Below are 19,657 nucleotides of genomic sequence, written 5' to 3'. Positions count from 1 at the left end.
CTTAGAACAAATTATTCAAAATTATGTGTTCTATCGAAAGTAGATGTTAAAAGGTGATGATTTCACCAATAAAGTCAAATTTGTAAAAATGCAATTGGGACGGACTTGCTATGAGGGGCAGTATATGGCCTATATAAGAGCCCGTGTCTGCCGAAACTGCTCATATTATTTCCAGACAGCGACATCGGCAGTCATTCCTAAGCATCAGCAGCAGCAGCAGTGCAGCGGATACAAGTAATGCAATACAAGTAATACAAGTAATGCAATAAAGAACCTTATTTACATTCTCGGCTACAAATGGATGTAAAATGAAAATCTTAAACCGGAAAAAGTTAAAAATGTATCCAATTTCAAATGCTAATAAATCGGTTAGTTTTCGAAGGATTTCCTCTTGCAGTAATAGATTGAAAAATCTTCTAAGATTCTTCGCAAATGCAGAAAATTGTAATTTTATTTTTCAAACTATTGTACTATTGAAAATTGTCAAAACGAAAAATTCAACCTTTGCTTGGTCGTTATATGATTGCTTCCCAATCACGGTCACAGCACAGAATTATAGACCTAGTAATTCGGAATGTACTAAATATATGGCCTATATGAGAGCCTGTTTTTGCCAAAACTACTCATATTATTTCCAAACAGCGACAACAGCAGTTCTTCCCTAGCAGCGGCAGTGCAGCGGATAGCGGACACAGTTGTGGCATGGCAACGGATAGCGCAGCAGTTGCAGCAAGTATCACTGTATCAGCATCGATAGTAGCAAGGCCAGCTGATGCAGCGGCACATTCTTTGGTGAAATGCTGTCTGTGCGATAGCGAGCTCAATGAAAAGATGCCTCATTTTGTCAACACACTGATGGTCTGGTAAGCTGGCGTTCAAAATACATGAGCCGTCTAGTTTCGAGTGTTAAAACAGCTTTTCCTTGTGTTATCTATCACAAGGAATATCTTATTCGCGCTGTCAGTGATAACGTAAAGATGTGATCGGCAACTTATCCGATATTAAGTCAAACAACAAATTGTCTGTTTCAGGATGAAATGAATACCTAATTGAAGAGTTAATATCTTCTCTTGAATTAATTTACATCTTCAAATTTGGAACAGTTATAATTTTGACTTTATCTCCATGTCTCAGAACGTACTGAATTATCTTTTCCTTCCTTAATAAGCACAACACCCGGAACAGCTTTTATCATCTGCATAAAAATTAGGTTATTGCATAATCAAACCTTAATAATTGTCAAGCCTATAATGACAAGAAACTATATTATTGAAAATTATCAATCCTCGTTTAAACGCAAATTTCGATTGATCTGATTGGCTGTTATATGATTGCTTTCCCAAGTACGGTCGACAGAATTATATGGTTACTTTCGCGAGTCGGTGCGTATCAAAGGCTCGTGCATCCCTAATCACCGTCAGCAACCGAAACAGCCAATGGCAAGCCTTGTGCAATAGAATTTACTGACGCTGGTTCCAGTAACGTGGAATCGAATGCATATGAATAAAACCAGAGTCGTCGTTAAATGCAAAATGTTTTAAACAAATCCAATTTTTTTTTAATTGTTGTTGATTCGATGATGTTTTTGAATGACCGGATTCATGATAGTGAATCGATCAGTTCATATTTGCATTAACCTAGTCAGTACCAAGATCATCAGTATTGATTACTGCTTGCACTTCTTTAACGATAGCAGAATTCTGGAAAATGTTACCAATACCAGTACAAATCTTCATGACAATACTAGCACCGGTTAATAATTCAAATCTTTTTAATTGTTGTTGATTCGATGATGTTTTTGAATGACCGGATTCATGATAGTGAATCGATCAGTTCATATTTACATTGACCTAGTCAGTACCAAAATCATCAGTATTGATTACTACTTGCACTTCTTTAACGATGGCAGAATTCTGGAAAATATTACCAATACCAGTACGAATCTTCATGGCAATACTAGCACCGGTTAATAATTCAAAAGTGTTTTGATTTTGAGCCGTCCAATACATTGAACATTCGCTAGAGCACCAAATGCGTTGTAAACAACACACATTCGATGTACTGGTTCCGAAACAGTACAAAAGATGCTCTAAAAAGACGCAATATTGATGTGGTTACGCACAGTCCAACTGTTGCGTGTACTATATGGCCTATAAAAGGGCAGAAATAGGCCAAAACTGCTCATATTAGTTATAGGCAGCGACTTCAAAATACTCACTTAACAGCTGCAGATGTGGTAGCGAATAGCATCAGCAGCAGTAGTGATATCAGCAATGATATTTGGGCTAGCTGGTGCAGCGGCCTTTCCTCTAGTAAAAGCTGCCTTTGTGTAGTAGCGAGCAGCATCAGTAGTAGGTACATTAGCCGGCATTTTCTCTAATGAAAAGTTGCCGTATTTTGACAACACACAAACGTTTTGGTATGCTGGTTTTCAAAGTATATGGGCCTAGGTTTAAATCCCTACGAACGATAAGTCCTAATTGCGAAAGCAAACAAATCCTAACAATTAAAATTACAAATTTTTAACAGTGTTGAGAAGTCACCATTTGTGATTGGACACACATACTCATTACTTACTAATATTTATCATAAATACTTAAGCTACTAACAAATCCCCCTCTTAAAAAAAAAAGTATATAGGCCATCAAATTTTTATTGTAAGAACAGCTTTCAACTGTGTTATCAGAAAAATGCCTTAATCTCCTCTGTCGGGATAGCACACACATGCGATCAACATTAAATCCGATATGAAATCGAACAACAACAGTTCTTAGAAGGACAACAAACAAATTATTGAAAATTCAATAGTTTCTCGTTTTGCGCTGGAATTGAAAATGAAATGTTATTTAATCTGCATGCACTTTCACTGTTGAAACTTGTTTGCGTTTTATAGTGCTTGTTTCATTCCTGTTCAGTGTTGTATGTGCAAACTAAAATTCGGTAGCATTTCAACTCCTCTTCTGCACAAAATTTTAAACATATTCAATACAAGTATGCAATGCAACAAAGAACCTTATGTAGTTCTACGTCAACTTACGGTCGTGGCTTTGCATACAACCCTTGTGATTTTTTCCATACAAGTCATTGCCACCCTACTATGCACGTGTAATTTTTGATCATCACAGAATTAAATTGTCCTGCGTTTAAGCTCTAACTATCTTGTCACTTTAGTATTAGGGTGCCAATGAAATTGATTTTTCGAATTTCGTTGAACGATAGGGCTGAAAAGCTTCTCGAAAAAAGTCACCAACGAAATTCAAAGGTCAATTTTTTCCCATATGTTCCATTGGTCACAGCTTTCTAAAAAAAATCTGAACGCCAGAAAGTCGATTTTTTCCAAAAGAAATTTTTTCGGATTAGGTACACCAGATCTTGCTTCATGTATTTTTAAAACATTTGGCATCCATTTGTTTAAAGAATATTGAATCGGTCGAATCGCTTCATAAACTACTTCTTGTGCATTGAATTGAAAAATTGAGCGCTTTGAGGCACGTGTTCCCAAAGTCAGATTAAGCTGAAATTTTGCATGGATACTTTTTTCGAGAAAATGAAACTTTTGAACGCTACCGCCAAACGATGTTTGAATGTCGTTTTTTCATCAATCTCACTGGCGCCCTACTGTATATCTTCCATTACTCGTCAATGGAGGTGAGTATTTTTACGGCTAGGTATTTGAATACGAGCTCGATATAAATACGAAGTAAATGTACGAAGCTCTCACTCAGTTATATTGAAAATTGCTGAACCTGCGTAAAACATTGGTCCCTTGAAATTCAATTAAACTATGTAAACCTGCTCATTTAAGTTCGCAAACTCATTGCGGGTTTTTTTCCTTTAGTAAGGTAGTTTCAAAAACATCATATCAAGAATACTGGGAACTCTGCCTGAGATTGAGCGACAGTTTTGGCAGCGCAGTCTTTTGAGTAAAAGTGGAACTGACGCATGCTAGTGTGTGTGCTGGTGATGCGAATGCAAGCCGAACGCACAAGCTGGACCATCACAAACGCACACTCTGTCTTCGCAGAGATGTAATTACCAGCACTTTCATAGAAAACTTCCACCTTTAATAGATGGAGTGCGCTGTTTCATTTGACGCTTGTCATTTGTATGGGATCGATCCAGAGATGCCAGTCTTCTTGATATGATGTTTTTGGTAGTTTTTAGCCACAAGCTGGTTCGCCACTGTAAGGCAGAAATCATAAAGTTTATGTCCTGCTTTCTTTAAACGATACGCACATTCGTAGTTTTTTTTTATACCCGGAAAACCGGATTTTCGGGAATAAGAAAATTTTTACGGGACACCACTAACGGTTATTTCAAAATGGATGAGCTTCTGAATCTTTTGGTTTTATCCAAATAGAAGGAAAATTGGAAAAGTTATAAGAATTTTAATTTGTGAGTACCCGGGTACTCCATTGGACGCGTAAAGGTACTTTTTTTTCGAGCACTAAAACGGTTTTAAACTATTTTCTCTCTCTCAAAAAAAAAAAGAAACGTTTAATTAAATTAAAATTCTCTGACTTTGTTTATAGCTAAACTAAACGAATTTCTTAGCATCTTAGCAGAAAGAAACTCTGAATTCTTTACCTACTTTCGTGGCAATGATTTTTTGATTTTTATGTTTTTTTTTCGACAGTTAGGCTCGATGGACAGAACAAATAAGAAGTAAGTGAAGATTACATAAAATCTAAGTTAAAGTAAATCAATATTCAATGTTGCTTCAGTCCAATTTATTACATACACCGTCCAGCAGGTTGAAAAGCCTACCTGTTAGTGGATAGTATTCATTTTTCTCACAATGATTTGTGAATTGTGACAGTTTTTTTTAGAATTCTAACAAAAATACCGGGAAATATCAGTTTTACCGGTTTTTTATTGCTGGTGAACCATCCTACTGGACATACAGGCCGTCTGGCCTTAGAGGACTTCCCCCAAATGAAAATTAGAATCAAAAACATTTTTTTTTTGGAAAAAAAACTTTTTGATTTCTTTAAGTTCAAACTACAATTAATATTTGGCAGGCATTGTGTGGATTACGTAGAAAAAAAGGTAAGATATTTGAAACGTGCATTTTTCAGATGGAGTATCAAACGTCTTCGGCAGGTTTTTGCTTAAAACTGCTGCAGAAAACCTGCCTCATAAAACCACTGCCGGAGACTTTCGATACACTATTTAATTCATAATAATATTTTTGTATTCCTAGTGCATTTGCTTGTTGCATACTCGCGCTTAAGCGGCTATAACTATGTTACTTGCCATGATTAGCTCACCTAATCTACATATTATATTATTTTCACGTTATCTATTTCAATACAAAATTACCTACATATTAAAATGTATTATTTTGTTTTTAGGCTTGTTCTACGAATAAATTCAATCGTACACAGAGGAGGAACATATGATGCGCATCGAATTTCAATACTTGATATATTTGGATTTGAAGATCTTGCAGAAAATTCGTTTGAGCAATTGTGTATCAATTATGCTAATGAAAGCCTTCAACTGTACTTTAATAAACATGTATTCAAATTGGAGCAAGCGGAATATGCCAAAGAGCGACTCGAATGGAACTCATTGGAATGGGATGATAATCTACCTGTGATTCATCTATTGGCCAAAAAACCAGTTGGAATATTTCACTTACTAGATGATGAATCAAATTTCCCGCGAGCCAACGATTTGAGTTTCTTAGAAAAATGTCATTACAACCATGCACTAAATGAACTGTATTCCAGACCACGTATTGGTGCTCAAGAATTCGGAATAACACACTATGCAGGGTTAATTTGGTACTGTGTCGAAGGCTTTCTAGAGAAGAATAGAGATGCTTTAAAAATGGATGTTATAGAATTGTTGAACTCTAGCACCGAACCGCTTGTAGGAGAAATGACTAAACAATTAAAAGCACAGCGTGATATTGGAAAGACATTACCACGTGGGACCAATGGAAGATTTGTAACGATGAAACCTAGAACACCTACTGTAGCTGCAAGATTCTCAGATTCATTGCAGCAACTGCTTCAATCTATGGCTAAATGTAACCCATGGTTCGTAAGATGTGTTAAACCGAATAGTGAAAAACAAGCATTGCGTATTGATATGCCTTGCGTTTTACAACAACTCAGATACCTGGGTATGCTTGATACAATCAAAATAAGACAACGCGGATATCCCGTACGTCTTAGATTCCAACATTTTGTAGAACGATATAGACATATGCTCAAGACTCCACTTCCGCGGGGTACACCGTATCGAGAACTTGGACGTTTTATTCTAGATTCCTTACCTAGCACAAACACAGAAGGACCTGATTTTCAACTTGGTGCTACACGAGTATTTTTGAGAGAAGCCTTGCATCGCACGTTAGAAGCAAGTCGATCGGAACGTTTACGCATCGCTGCAATTATTATACAAAAACATGTTCGTGGAATGTTATCCCGAAAACGAATATACAGGCAAAGAAACGGTGCAGTATCTATTCAGAAGAATTGGCGTGGATATCGCGAAAGGAAAAAGTACGTTGCACTTAAAAAAGCTGTTGTTAAAGCACAATCGTTATTCAGAGGTCGCGCTCAGAGATTGCGTTATGTCAAATTCAAAACAGAACTGAGGCGGCGGAGGGATATGGAACAGCTTCATAAGGAGCGGACAGCTCAAAATTTAGCAAAAGAGCAGATTGAGAGAAGTTCGTCAGCGTTGTTGGATATACCAGCAGAATTAGTATTTATATATTCCAAATCCGAAGATTGGTTCGGTCAACAAAATGATCGTTATTTGGTTAAAGTAGTAGGAACTGTTCCTGGTCCCCCTACTGCCTCAGACTTACCGCCTGATTTAGACCAATTCAGTTTTGGCAAATTTAGTTCAGTATACTGCAATGGAATAAAAATATCCTCAAGGCGAGATGTGATAACAACACCATTTTTGTCCAGGGCTGCAGCTCGCGATCAAGATTTTAAAGATGCAATAGCAATTTTCAAATTAATACTAAGATTGACAAATGATTCTTCAATTGATCAAAACAAAGAAAAAATTTTAGCTGATTATGTTGTACACAAAGGGTTGTCATCAAGAGGATTGAGGGATGAAATACTTGTTCAAATTTGCAATCAAGTATACAAAGCAGAAGAAACCTCAGCAAAAAAGTTATGGTTGCTAATGTCACACTGTTTATCTGCCTTTCAACCTGGGTCTGCATTCAATAAATACCTCATTAAATTCATAGTGGATAATGCACCCCAAAACACAAAAGAGCAACTGTTAAAGAAACTTTTGAGAAACGATACTGGAAATCAAGCAAATCCATGTCGTCTTTTTCCTCCATCCTGGCTAGAATGGAGGGCTTCATCTAGACTAGCTGATACTGCTCTTGGCCTTATTTTACCTGATGGTATAATGCAAACGGTTGCAGTTGATTCTTGGACAACATGTGAAGAAGCGGCAGCATTGGCAATTTCATCACTTGGAATTCCTAATCTTGGTTGGACTGTTATAATTGATGAGAGTGGTTTGATAACAGATTCATGTGGCTTAGATTTCGTGCTGGATTTAGTTTCCGAGAAAGAACTTTGTCCTGCTTTCCCAGCAGTTCGAAGCGATTTACTAAGATGTGGCAATAAAAACAGCCAAACTTCTTTTCTGGATACAGATTCAAATCTTAAACGTCCGCAAGTGCCGCCCCCTGAACCACCAGCAACTAAGCGTATATCTGATTTGCAAATGGTTACTGCTTCTATGGATTTATCCGTAATTGAAGGAAAACTCGAAGGAGATGAAATAAAACCAGAGTACACAAGACACATGGACACGCGAAAGATGTCACATGATGTAATTTCTCGTAACAAACCACTCAATGATAGATACTTTGAAGTCGAAAAATCCAGGTCGAGGTCGTTGGATGATTTATTGGTTACCGATTCGAGTGAAATCATGACAATGGATGAATCGGAGCCTGCTATATCACTTATGGTTCATAGTAAAAACGACCATTACAGATCGAGCGATGGTATTGCACCACTTAAAGAATCACAACCAAGATATGTCAAATCCCAATACGCCGGAAAGCGTTTAGCAGGATCTCACTCCAATAAGTACGTTGATCGTTCAGAAATGAGTATTCGGTCATCTGCTATGTCCGACACTAGTGAAGCTCCATCTTTAGCAAGCCACGTAAGACGTGTACGAGTACCTTCACAGGCATCTGATGTAGATCAGTTTCTCGATGACTTATTCAGTCCGGTTCTAGATGGTTCGTTAGACGAATTATCGGACGCCAGGTCACTCGCTGCTAGCATAAGAGGTACAGAAGAGAATATCGAAATATATTACACAACTAATCAATGTCTTGACGGAATTTTACATCCTATTCGCATATGCAAAACTATTGCCATCATGCAAAATGACAAGAAGATCTTAAATCGAATTAAGGGTGGAGGAACTGCTCATCAAACAAAGAACAATGTGCAGAATGGATTTTCACCAAACACGCCTAATTTTAACTCAACACCCATAGCTCCGATCGCTCCAATCAACCAAAATTCTCTTTTAATGATGACTGCTTCAAATCCTGATGTTGTAGTGCCTGTTTTTAATTTACCCTCGGGAGTTGATCCTACTGTTTACCAACAACAGGTACAACGCGCATTTCTTCAATCAGCTATGGCCCAAAATATTCAAATACAGCAACAACTAATTGCACAGAATCAAGCACTTCAAACATTACTGACTCAACAGGATACACCATCCTCACCTACAACTGTGTCCCCAAAGCACATAGCCGCAGTATCACCACAGTCATCAAACCGCAAATCCAGCGCGAAAAGCAAATCTGATTCTGCGACAACCTCTTTCTCTGATCTTTTGAGAAGTCGCAAGGATTCTTCAACGAGTAATTTGATACCACCACCGCCACCACCACCATTACCTCCTCCGCTAGAAATGAAAGACCCACTTGAAGTAAGACCATTTCTGGATCCTTATGGTCGTGCAAAAACCGTAAGAATAGGAAAGTGGAGATGGCCTCCTCCACAAGGTACGGTAGGTGGGGAAGCCGATGAAAACTTCATTCAATTTAAAATGCGCCATACCAATCGAAAAACCACACCTCAATCGCAAATTAACAGCAATTTTGAATCACCGATTGGTTCTCCTAACGGTATTGAATGGGATGAATTCGAAATTGATCAGCAAAGTGGAGACAACTCTAGTAGTGATGTCAATCAAAAATCAACTCAAATCAACCGTAGCGGAAAGCGAAGTTTCGACGTTGGAGCTGATAGACCATTACCAAGTAGTGTTGGAAAACTGAAATTGAGTAATGAAATGCGACAGCGTCTTGAACAGGTAACCGCCGGACATTCTGTGAGGTCAACAAGTACTCGTTCGGATAGAACAGAACGTGTACCCAGCAAACTAGAAGATACTCGTAGAATGATTTTAGAACAACAGTTGGGAGGCATTGCACCATTACAAAATACTTCAAACCTACCATCTGATATGCAGTCTGTAAAAACACAAGTTCAAAGAATGGAGGCATCTAAAAAGGCACCATCTACAACATGGCCCACGGTAAGTTCAGCTAGTGCAATCATCACTATTATTTAATAAAATTTGTTTTGATTTGATGTATGTTTACGACGTGCAGTTTATTTGCCTTGATTGAAACTTTTTTTTAAAAACTTTTTTTTTAAATGTTTTGTGATGAATTAATTATTTACTAATATTTATTCAGAATTTATATTGTGTGTTCTCCTACAAACGGTGAGATTATTTAAATTTTATGTCATTAAAAGATTGTAATTGCTTTCGCAATTAAGTAAATATAATTGTAGGAAAATTGTAAACCTACTTGTCAAGAAAAGAAAAAAAAATGAATTTAAAATTAAAACTTAACCTAATCTTACACCTATCTTACTGACTATAAAGTGAGCTAATCGTTGTAATTTAGGATTGCATCAATTTTTGTCGGAACTAATCGATAATTTGCCTGTGTAAGCCTGTGTAGTTCATTCGTGCTAAACCAGCAAGGAAGCTTCAAAATCCTTTTCAGAAGTTTATTCTGAATCCTTTGAAGCATCTCCTTTCTGGTTGTACAACGACTTGTCCAGATGGGGACTGCATATAACATTGCTGGTCTAAATACTTGTTTTTTTAAATTAACAGTTCATTCTTGAGTGAGACAAAGTCGAGAACTCCCGTTGATAAGAGGATATGAATATTTTATATATTTATTGCACTTTGTTTGGATATTCTCAATGTGCTCCTCGAAAGTAAGAGTTTTATATACAAAAAATATATACAAAAAAAAAAAAAAAAAAAAAAAAAAATATATATATATATATATATATATATATATATATATATATATATATATATATATATATATATATATATATATATATATATATATATATATATATATATATATATATAAAATGATACAAAGTTATTTAACTGACCGCACTCTTCAGGTTAACTATCTAAATGGTAAATCTAATAGATTGCCTGTTAGAGCTGGTGTGCCTCAGGAGAGTATCTTGGGCCCAATCTTATATGACATTTTTACTTCTGATCTTCCTGATTTACCACCAGGTTGTGAGAAATCTCTGTTTTGTGATGATACAAGCATTTCCGCAAAAGGAAAAAGGCTTCGTGTTATATGCAGTCGGCTACAAAAAATTTTAGATATATTTTCTTCATACTTGCAGAAATGGAAGATTTCCCCTAATGCTTCTTAAAAACAGTTAATTATTTTTCCTTATAAGCCAAGAGTTTCATTTCTCAAACCCACCATAACCACGTTATTAAGATGAACAAGTTGTTATACAACTAGGAAGAAGACACTTCAAAGGATTCAGAATAAACTTTTGAAAATGATTTTGAAGCGTCCTCCCTGGTTTAGCACGAACGAGCAACATAGGCTCACTAATGTAGAAACATTAGAAAATATGTCAAGCCAAATTATCAACAAATTCCGACAAAAATCGTTGCAATCCTCAATAACAACGGTCAGCCTACTTTGTAGTCAGTAAAATAGCTTTAAGTTTATTTTAAGTTTTGTTTTATTCCTTTTTTTTTCCTTGACAAGTAGGTTTAATAATTTTCCTACAATTACATTAACTTAACTGCGAAAGCTAATAACATTCAATAGTTAAAAAGCGTACAAATATATATAATAGTGTTGATATGTCACCATTTGTGGCAGAACACACAATATTAATTCTGAATAGATATTAGTACATAAATAAATCATTACAAACATTACCCCCCCCCCTATTAAAAAAAAAACAACTGCTAAGAGATTATATGATGTTGCACTCCATCAAGGCGATGGTTGCCTAGATCCGTCAACACTCCTCAACATCATGTGACCGAATTCCGATTGCCTCTCGAAGTTACCAGTTTAGATAGTTTACTTGACACGGCACGATGCATTTTACGTTGTACTGAGCCAGAAACAATTCTTTTTATTTCTAAGTTAGCATGAAAAGGAGGGAGGCACTTTTTTTATTTCTTGTGGCCGACTACGAGCTAGTGGGGATTTAAGGTGAGAGGAGGGGAGATACAATTTTTACTTAAAACTAATTCAAATTATATAATCAATCTGTATCAGTAATATTGGGATTTAGAGCCGTTTTGCGCTTGCGTTAACATAGATACCCATCGTTCCATCGATTAACGCTCATCGTTTTCGTGTCTCCAGTGTAGTTTACGGGTTTTCTGACAAATAGACAAAAGAATTTTAAACTTTAATGTTAGTATTCGAGGAGCAGGTGCTCACCAGCGCAGAGGACAGCTATGCTCAAAACGACGTGACATTCTATAGAACTGTCAACAGAGTCAGAAGCAGGAATTTTCCTGTGCCGGTCATGCACTGGCGTAGCGTGGTGGGGGCGGCGGGGCGGACACCCATGAGGAAAATTTTAATATGTGTCACCTTCATAAGGGTGATATCCTTGAGATTAACTATCAATTAGGTGGAGGTCGCGGTGAAACCCTCGAAAATTATATAAATTTGCTTTCAAGAGTATAATCTCAACTAATTTTTCAAAAATAGGAAGATTCAGTGCAATTGAAAACAAACGTGCTAACTCTCACAAATTTTTGATAACAAAATGATTTCATTGCAACCTGGTGAAGGTGACACCCAGGAGGAAAGGGGTGACACCCAAATTTTCCGCCCCGGGTATCACCCGGTCATGCTACGCCACTGCACCTCTCCAACAAAATTGTCAACCTCGTAAAGAGTTACGAAAGCTTCGGTTTTGCGCTTGAACTCTCCTAACGACAGGCGTATTACGTTAGCGGCATGCAGCAAGGACAACGTAGGTAGGTGCACTATCTTCACCGAACCGTGTTTCCAGTGAGGTTACAAGAAAATCAAGGTAAGGAATTGTCACAGCTCGGTTCAAAAACTCCAAGCTAGTTGATGCAGGCGGATTCGCCCGATACATTTGCCGTTGCAATGTCCTTGGTGGATCAACTGAAAAACCTGTGCAATTCTACACAATAGGGCAAGCATTTCAATCAATTATTTTTAATGGGTCTGATACTTTACACAGATGTTTCCATGGAATTAAGATGTCGTTTTGTGCTATTAGAGTTATTGAAAACAAAATTCTGCACCAATGTCAACAACATATTGGTTATTGTTATCCATTATGTGGTTATGCTGTAATTATCGTTGAAAACCTGACGGAACATTTGCCAGTTTCATTTCCAATTTTACAGAAGGCATCCCAGTATAAAAAACAAAGACGTAGCCCCACGTCAGAAAAATTTCTTCGTCAAAAAAAATTTCCAGAAAAAGAAAATCTTTTTGTTTTTGTTGGGGGGGGGAGTGGGAGCCGAAAATTTCTAAAAAGTCCTTACGTAATTTGTAAATGATGCCAAAGGGTTTTGGAACTATCTTTTTCCTGTTCAAAAAAGTAACGAAAAAAATTAAAACAATACCACTTTCAAAATGCTTTAGTTTAGATTTAATATAAAACAAACAGCATCGGTACAGCACACAGTGGTCTAGAACTGCATATAGTAGGAAAAAAGTAAATTTTCCAACTTAATGCATCGAGCAGGTACTAAAGAATGTAACAATGGTGTCGAATTGATTATATGGCCTTACTCTAGCATTCTAACAACTTCAGATATCCTTTTTTGAGTTGTTTTTTGGAAATAAGCCCTTCACAAAACAAGTATAATAAAATTTATTGCACTCCAATTTTTTTTTAAGTTTTAAATGGTATCCCCGCCGATACTCGCAGTCATTCAAAGACTCGAATGTTCCCCCGTGTTCATAGAGACAGGAACATAAAAACTTTCTGGGCAATTTTCGCCTAATCATTCACAATATCAAAAACAAGAACAAGCGTGCGACGCGCAAGGGGCCATTCTTTAACAAGCAATGTTAGCTTACAGCACCACTCATAAAATAAAATTCGAACTTCCCAAATCCTAATAGCCGTTACACATGCCGAAACTTTGTTTGATATAGCTGGCTCGTGAAATCCGCGATTTTTGCGGTTTTATTCTTCGACATGCTATAGTTACCTATTTAAACCATTTATAAGATTCATTGCTAAATTTCTCAAAAAATACATCATGTACCAACTTCACACCCAAGGAAGAGTTTTTCAAAATACTATTCTCTAAAAACTACTCTAAGACATTATCCCTCTATTTGGAGCAGGGGCCTAGTGTGGTTGGTAAAGTCTCCGCCAACCACGCTCGACGCCTGGGTTCGAATCCCACCGCCGACATAGGTGTCGATGGTTGTGAGGTGGCGTGATCCACTCACAACCAACCCAACTGGTCTAGATTCAATCCTAGCCGACACCGGGAGATTTTCTGAGGCGAAAAAATCTCTGGGATCACGCCTTCCATCGCATGAGGAAGTAAAGCCGTTGGCGCCGGTCCGTTAATAAACGGGTCGTGAGTTAGGGTCCTGGGTGTGGAGTCGCCTCCCTGGGCGTCGGTGATTGGCCACAACAGTGGCGGAACTAGACCGACGGAAAATAAGCGAGAATAAAAAAAAATTATCCCTCTATTTTGCTTCCTTGAGAAATTAGCAACAGCGCCGCCCTAGCGATGAAGTTCTTAACTACATAGCGATTACCAAAAATTGGCCAAAAGAAGATTAAGGATCACCATTCGAGAAAACATCGTTCATCTAGGAGTCAACCCTTAGGAGTTATTAATTTTGCCCTGATTTCAGTCCTTTGTGCAGCAGTGAATTTGAGTTTGTTCCAAAAAATATAACGAAACAACGATTTGGACAGCCGCTAAAGATGCCCTAAGTCAATACAATTTAACCAACTTGTATTTTTATTTTACATACTGATATTTTACCTCTTGAGGGGTTTGTTAGTAGCTAAAGTAATTATTATTATTAATTAAGGGGAGTTTGTCAGCACGGCCCCTTATAATGAATATTAGTGAACAATGAGTTTGTGTGGTCCCCGTGGCTCTGTGGTTAGCGATGTCGGTCGGCTAGCTCTCCCACATGGTTGTGATATCGGGTTCGATTCCCGATTGAGTCGGAGATCTTTTCGAGCTGGAAATTTTCTCGACTCAGCACTGGGGCACGGTGTATCGTTGTACTTATCCTACACATACAAAATGTGCCAAAAAACAATATCGATAACGAATTCTCTCAACTAATCTAGTTGATCGAGACCGCTATTAGCCCCAAGGCTAAGCGTGCGATATTGTTTTGTTGAGTTTGTGTGGCCAATCACAAATGGTGTCTCTCAACACTAATAGAAATTTGTAATTTTATCTGTTAGGATTTGTTTGCTTTCGCAAATAGGACTTATAATTCGTAGGGATTAAACCTACTTGACCAAAAAAGGAATTAAACATACAACTGACTTAATTGCTAACTTATTGGCTAAAAAGAGAGTTTATCGTAGCAATGCAACGATTTTTGTCGAAAATTGGTAATAATATTATTTGGCATAGCTTCTAATGTTTCAAAACCAGTAAATCTATGTGATTCGAGTGTACCAAAACAAGTAGGACGCTTCAAAATCATTTTGAGATTTTCATTCTGATTCCTTTGAAGCGTTTTTTTTTTGAAGCATTATTGCCCACATAGAAATATTTCAAAATTATCGTTATTTTTTGGTCGATGAAATCGTCATCGAGTGGCACGTCTGTTTGTCTGTGTCTAATATTTTCTCGACTACATATGACACGCAGACTTTTCCCTTTTACTGAAATGCTAGTGTCATCGCAGAACAATGACTTTGTGCATCCCTAAGTTAGCAATTTCGCAATCAAACCTTTATGCCAAACACTGTCGAATGCTTTTCACATGTCTAAAAGAGCAGCCTTAGTGGAATAACATTCAGATCGTATCATATTAGTAACTTCGAGCAATTGATAGTAGCGGAATGCCCATGGCTAAATCCAAACTGTTCATCTATAAAAATTGAAATTTCATTGATGCGTGACATCACCCTGTTAAGAATGATTCTCTCAACTAGTTTACTGCCCATAATCGCATAATTGTAACATTTGCAAAATTGGTTGTTCGAGCAAATGACACTTTTATATCTTAACCTTAAATGCTTTGTTCCCAATATATTCTTGCAAATAGACAGTTTAACTAAACTTAGTATCATGAAGAAAGCACTACTTTACACTACGTATACATTGAACATTACTTTTGAAGTCAAATTGGGTGAAATTTTTGCAATGATACTTTTATGCCGTTACTTTCAAGCCATTTTTCAGAGCTGGTAGCGACTGAGCGACTCGAAAATAGGAACTTTAGAGACTAAATGCCTGAAAAAAGAGACCAAAAAGAGATCAAAAAGGAACCGAAAAGAGACTAAAAAGTGACCATAAAGCAAACCTAAAAAGAGGTAATTCAGACTAAGAAGCAAAAAAAAAGTATTGTTTTGTGAAAATAACAAGCCTTTTTAATTTTTATTTTCGGATATAAAATGGTTGTATTAAAAAGGCGATACAAACGTATTAAAGGGTGACCCGGTGTTAGAAAACTATGGAAACTACTAAAACTGTTCATCGACTGACATGTTTCTACATAGCCTTGAGCAATTTTCGTCTTTGTTGTTAACTTGCCGTTGAGCTTCGAAAGCTTCTATATTATGGAAAAATTCTGACCCTCGAATTTCGTTTGGCGGTAGGACTCAAAAGCTTTGTCTTCTCGAAAAAAATTTTTCATGCAAAATTTGACCTGGGGTGGCATTGTGCAACTCGATTCTAGCGATTTTCACTATTTTCGAGTACGTCACATATTGCCAGTTTTGCTTCAAGCTCAAAAGGAGCTGTCATTGTCATTTGTCCTTCGGATCATTTAACCCGCAAAGTCGAAAAAATACGAAAAACAAAACGTAACACCCACCAGCGATCATTTAGTTTTGTTCGAGTTATTCGAAACGAAATGCGCAATGTCACCCCTGAATCCGATTTTGGGATGGAGAGCCTAACAGTGGTATGAGTACTACCTACATTTATTGTCAAAATTATTTTTTTATGTCAAATGTCTTAGAAATACATGAAACGTCGAGATCTTTTGTTATCTAGAAATACATTTTTTATTTTCGAAAAACTTCGGAACATACCAAATTTTTAAGCGTAGGCCAATAGAATGTATTAGCAATTATTTCAAGGTCCTTAAATTATATTACAATTCTCTTCAAATAAATCATTAACAAAAAATATTATTCAAAATTATCCGAGTAGAAGCCAAAGACGCCATAAAAACACGCAATAAATTTTATGAAAAACAAACGAGATCATGACAGTTTTTCAAGAATTCGATAAAGATGAGAAGGATTTCGCGCCAACTCGACTGAGGGTTTTGGCAGTAGCTTCTCAGAATTCAATGAAACTTTGTGGGTGTGTAAGCCTAAGTACTCCAACCAACTTTGCATATTTTAACTGCATTAACGTTTGAAAAGGACTGAAGTTTTTTTAATAACTCGATATATCTGAATAATAGCACGAGATATAGGCATGTTGCGAAGGGATGGTTTGTAAACTTAAGAAAAATATTGAGATAATTGAATTTGAAAATCTATATATAAAAAAAAAAAATTAACAAAAAGTGCAATTAAAAAATTGGTCTAATTAGATTTTATCTACCGTACAGTGCCTAATCTCCCAGATGGTCTCGAGGTACGATGCTGACCAAACAAGCTAGTCGTCTTAGGTTCGAGTCTCGGCTCGGGAGGGACTGTTAGTGTCAGTAGGATCGTAGCGCTTGCCCCGCAATTGTCCTGTACACTAAACAGTCGGCTGCGAAGTCTGTGTATAAAAAACAGAAGGTCGAGTTCCGAATCGGAATGTAGCACCATGGCTTTGCTTTTTTTACAGTGCCCATTCACCGCTCACTTTTCATTTGGAAAATATTTTTTCCATAACAAAACACATTTTAGAAAAATATTTTCACCGATACTTCAGCAACGCTTTTCTGGAGGATTGGGGGAATTATTTTTCGTGAAGTGTGTTTTGTTATGAAAAAATAACTTTTCAAGTGAAAAGTGAGCGGTGAATAGGCACTGTACGGTAAATAGGTTTTTTCAGATAGACAATTTAGTTGCTCAAAATTCTTCTGAAATTCTTCGCAAAACAGGTTGTCAATCGAACATTTTGTGTTGATTGAAGAATTTAAAAAAAAGACATAGTAAGTCTCTATTTCGGCCAGAATTTTTATCATATCAGATTGCCCCTTATATTTTCGACAAGTCGAAACGAAGATTTTAATCGATTATTTCTACATCGAAATTGATTGTCATGTAGAATTCATCATGGTCCGAATTTATGTTAGAAAAACAAAATAAATACCCGGACACCCACCCATGATTTTGTGGCTCTAAGAAAAATATACTCTCAAATGTGTCGTTTTTGCAAGTGCAGAGCCTCCTCGATATGAGTTTTTGGTTTCAGTTTTGGCAAACAGGCGAGCCACTCGATGACGATTTCTTCGTCCTGAAAAATAACGATTATTTTGAAGTTTTGTTTATTAGACAGTAATGCCACTGATGTTGCTATAAGCAAACGTTTACACTTATTAGCAAAAACAAAAGCTAGTTTGATTGAAACCAACATCCAGCTTTTCAGAAAAGAAAAAATCAAACGAATTGGCTTACAGGTTTTCAAGTTGACATTTCCTCAGTGGTTCAATAAATGGAGCTGAAGAGAGTGGCCACCCCGTAAATTATTACTTTTGTCGCATGTTTACTACTGCATTTCCAAATTATGTGAATGTTTAAATTTTTTTAGAATTGCATCATAAAAGGCTCCCAACTGTTCTCGAGGTACGTTCGGGAGAGAGACATTTAGTGCCGTAATGCTAGCCCAGCAGTTGTCCTGTATAATATAACGGTGGGCTGCGAAATCTGTGTCAAATAAAAACAGAAGGTCAAATTCCGAAACAGAATGTACTTGGGATTTGCTTTTGCATCATAAAAGCGACGCACTTCTAGCCAACTGGCAACTACTTTTTTGGTCGCTTTGAAATAATAGCTTGGGGTGAGAGAGTCTTTCTTTTTCAGGATATTTTCTTGAATTGTGCCGGCGTCCCTATTTGTGATGTCATTTCCTGTAGCACAACAGATACTCCTTCCAACATGGTCTGATAATTTAAGCGAGAAATGAAAAAAGAGACTTTTTGGTGAAACAAAGACCATTTTAGAAGAAAAAAGAGACTTTAGAGACCTTTCTTTGAAAAAAGAGACTTTTTAGAGACTCGCTTTAAAATAGAGACTAAGTCTCTAAAAAGAGACCTGCTACCAGCCCTGCATTTTTGGAATATATCACAGTGGAAATGAAGTTTTCCTTGTATTCAACGAGCATGAGCTGAACATCAGAAACGGATCACCGTTAGTTCGTTACCGGACCAGAATAACTTCCGAGTGTCGAAGAAAGCAAACTGATTGATTGATCGATAAGTTGAAACCTCAGCTGGATTCTTATCTAGGTTTAAAATTGAAGTATTTTTTGCCTGTTTTCATAATTTGAGAAAATATGGAATTTTGAAACAACTGAAAATTTTTACTAAAAATCCAATGTGCTCTCAGGGAGATGTTTGATTAATATGTTAAAGATCCCATCGCCATCTGGTGCTTTCATAATTTTGAGATTTCCAATAATTGATTTGATCTCATTCAAGTTAGTTTCATTTATATCTGCAGGTAAAAATAGTGGGAAGAAATTTGATTATATTTACATGAGACTTCATCTACAATTGAAAGCACAAAATAAAAATTTGAATTATTCGACAGCTTCCAAGTAGGGTTGCCACCTGATGTGAATATCTTACCCGAAGATTTTGAAAGTCGTGAGCGGGGAGGGTGGGTTAAAATTTCTTTTAGAAAAAAAAATTGTTTATACAAAATTGTTCTAAATTATTTTTATAGTTGGTTACTTCATTCATCTTAGCAGTTCTCAACAGCCGATCGAATTCGGTGATGTTTGTGACAATGTCAGCTAAATAATTTATTAATTATTAAATTAAATTAATTAATTAAATATTAATTAAATTAAATTATTAATTATACCTGTAAAAAAGCAGTCCGGTCTGTCTGTCTGTCTGTCTGTCTGATCCATATAGACTCGGAAACAACCAATCCGATCGATGAGAAAATTTGTATGTAGGGGTTTTTGGGGCCGAGAAAGGTTCCTATGATGG

At 36.7% G+C, this 19,657-nt stretch overlaps 1 protein-coding gene across 2 annotated transcripts in view; it reads left to right on the top strand.

Annotated features, from left to right (window-relative positions):
- The window catches only part of LOC129723338 (unconventional myosin-XV), a 545,387-nt gene that overhangs the window by 182,260 nt on the left and 343,470 nt on the right, over positions 1 to 19,657 (top strand). For both annotated transcript variants that reach the window (XM_055677518.1, XM_055677517.1), the window contains one exon: positions 5,355 to 9,567. In XM_055677518.1, coding sequence (XP_055533493.1) covers positions 5,355 to 9,567 — 4,213 coding nt within the window. The remainder of the gene's footprint in view (positions 1 to 5,354; positions 9,568 to 19,657) is intronic.

Source organism: Wyeomyia smithii, chromosome 2, assembly GCF_029784165.1.
Source record: "Wyeomyia smithii strain HCP4-BCI-WySm-NY-G18 chromosome 2, ASM2978416v1, whole genome shotgun sequence".
In the NCBI taxonomy this organism is placed as follows: Eukaryota; Metazoa; Arthropoda; class Insecta; order Diptera; family Culicidae; genus Wyeomyia; species Wyeomyia smithii.
This window is presented reverse-complemented; position numbering and strand designations above follow the sequence as displayed.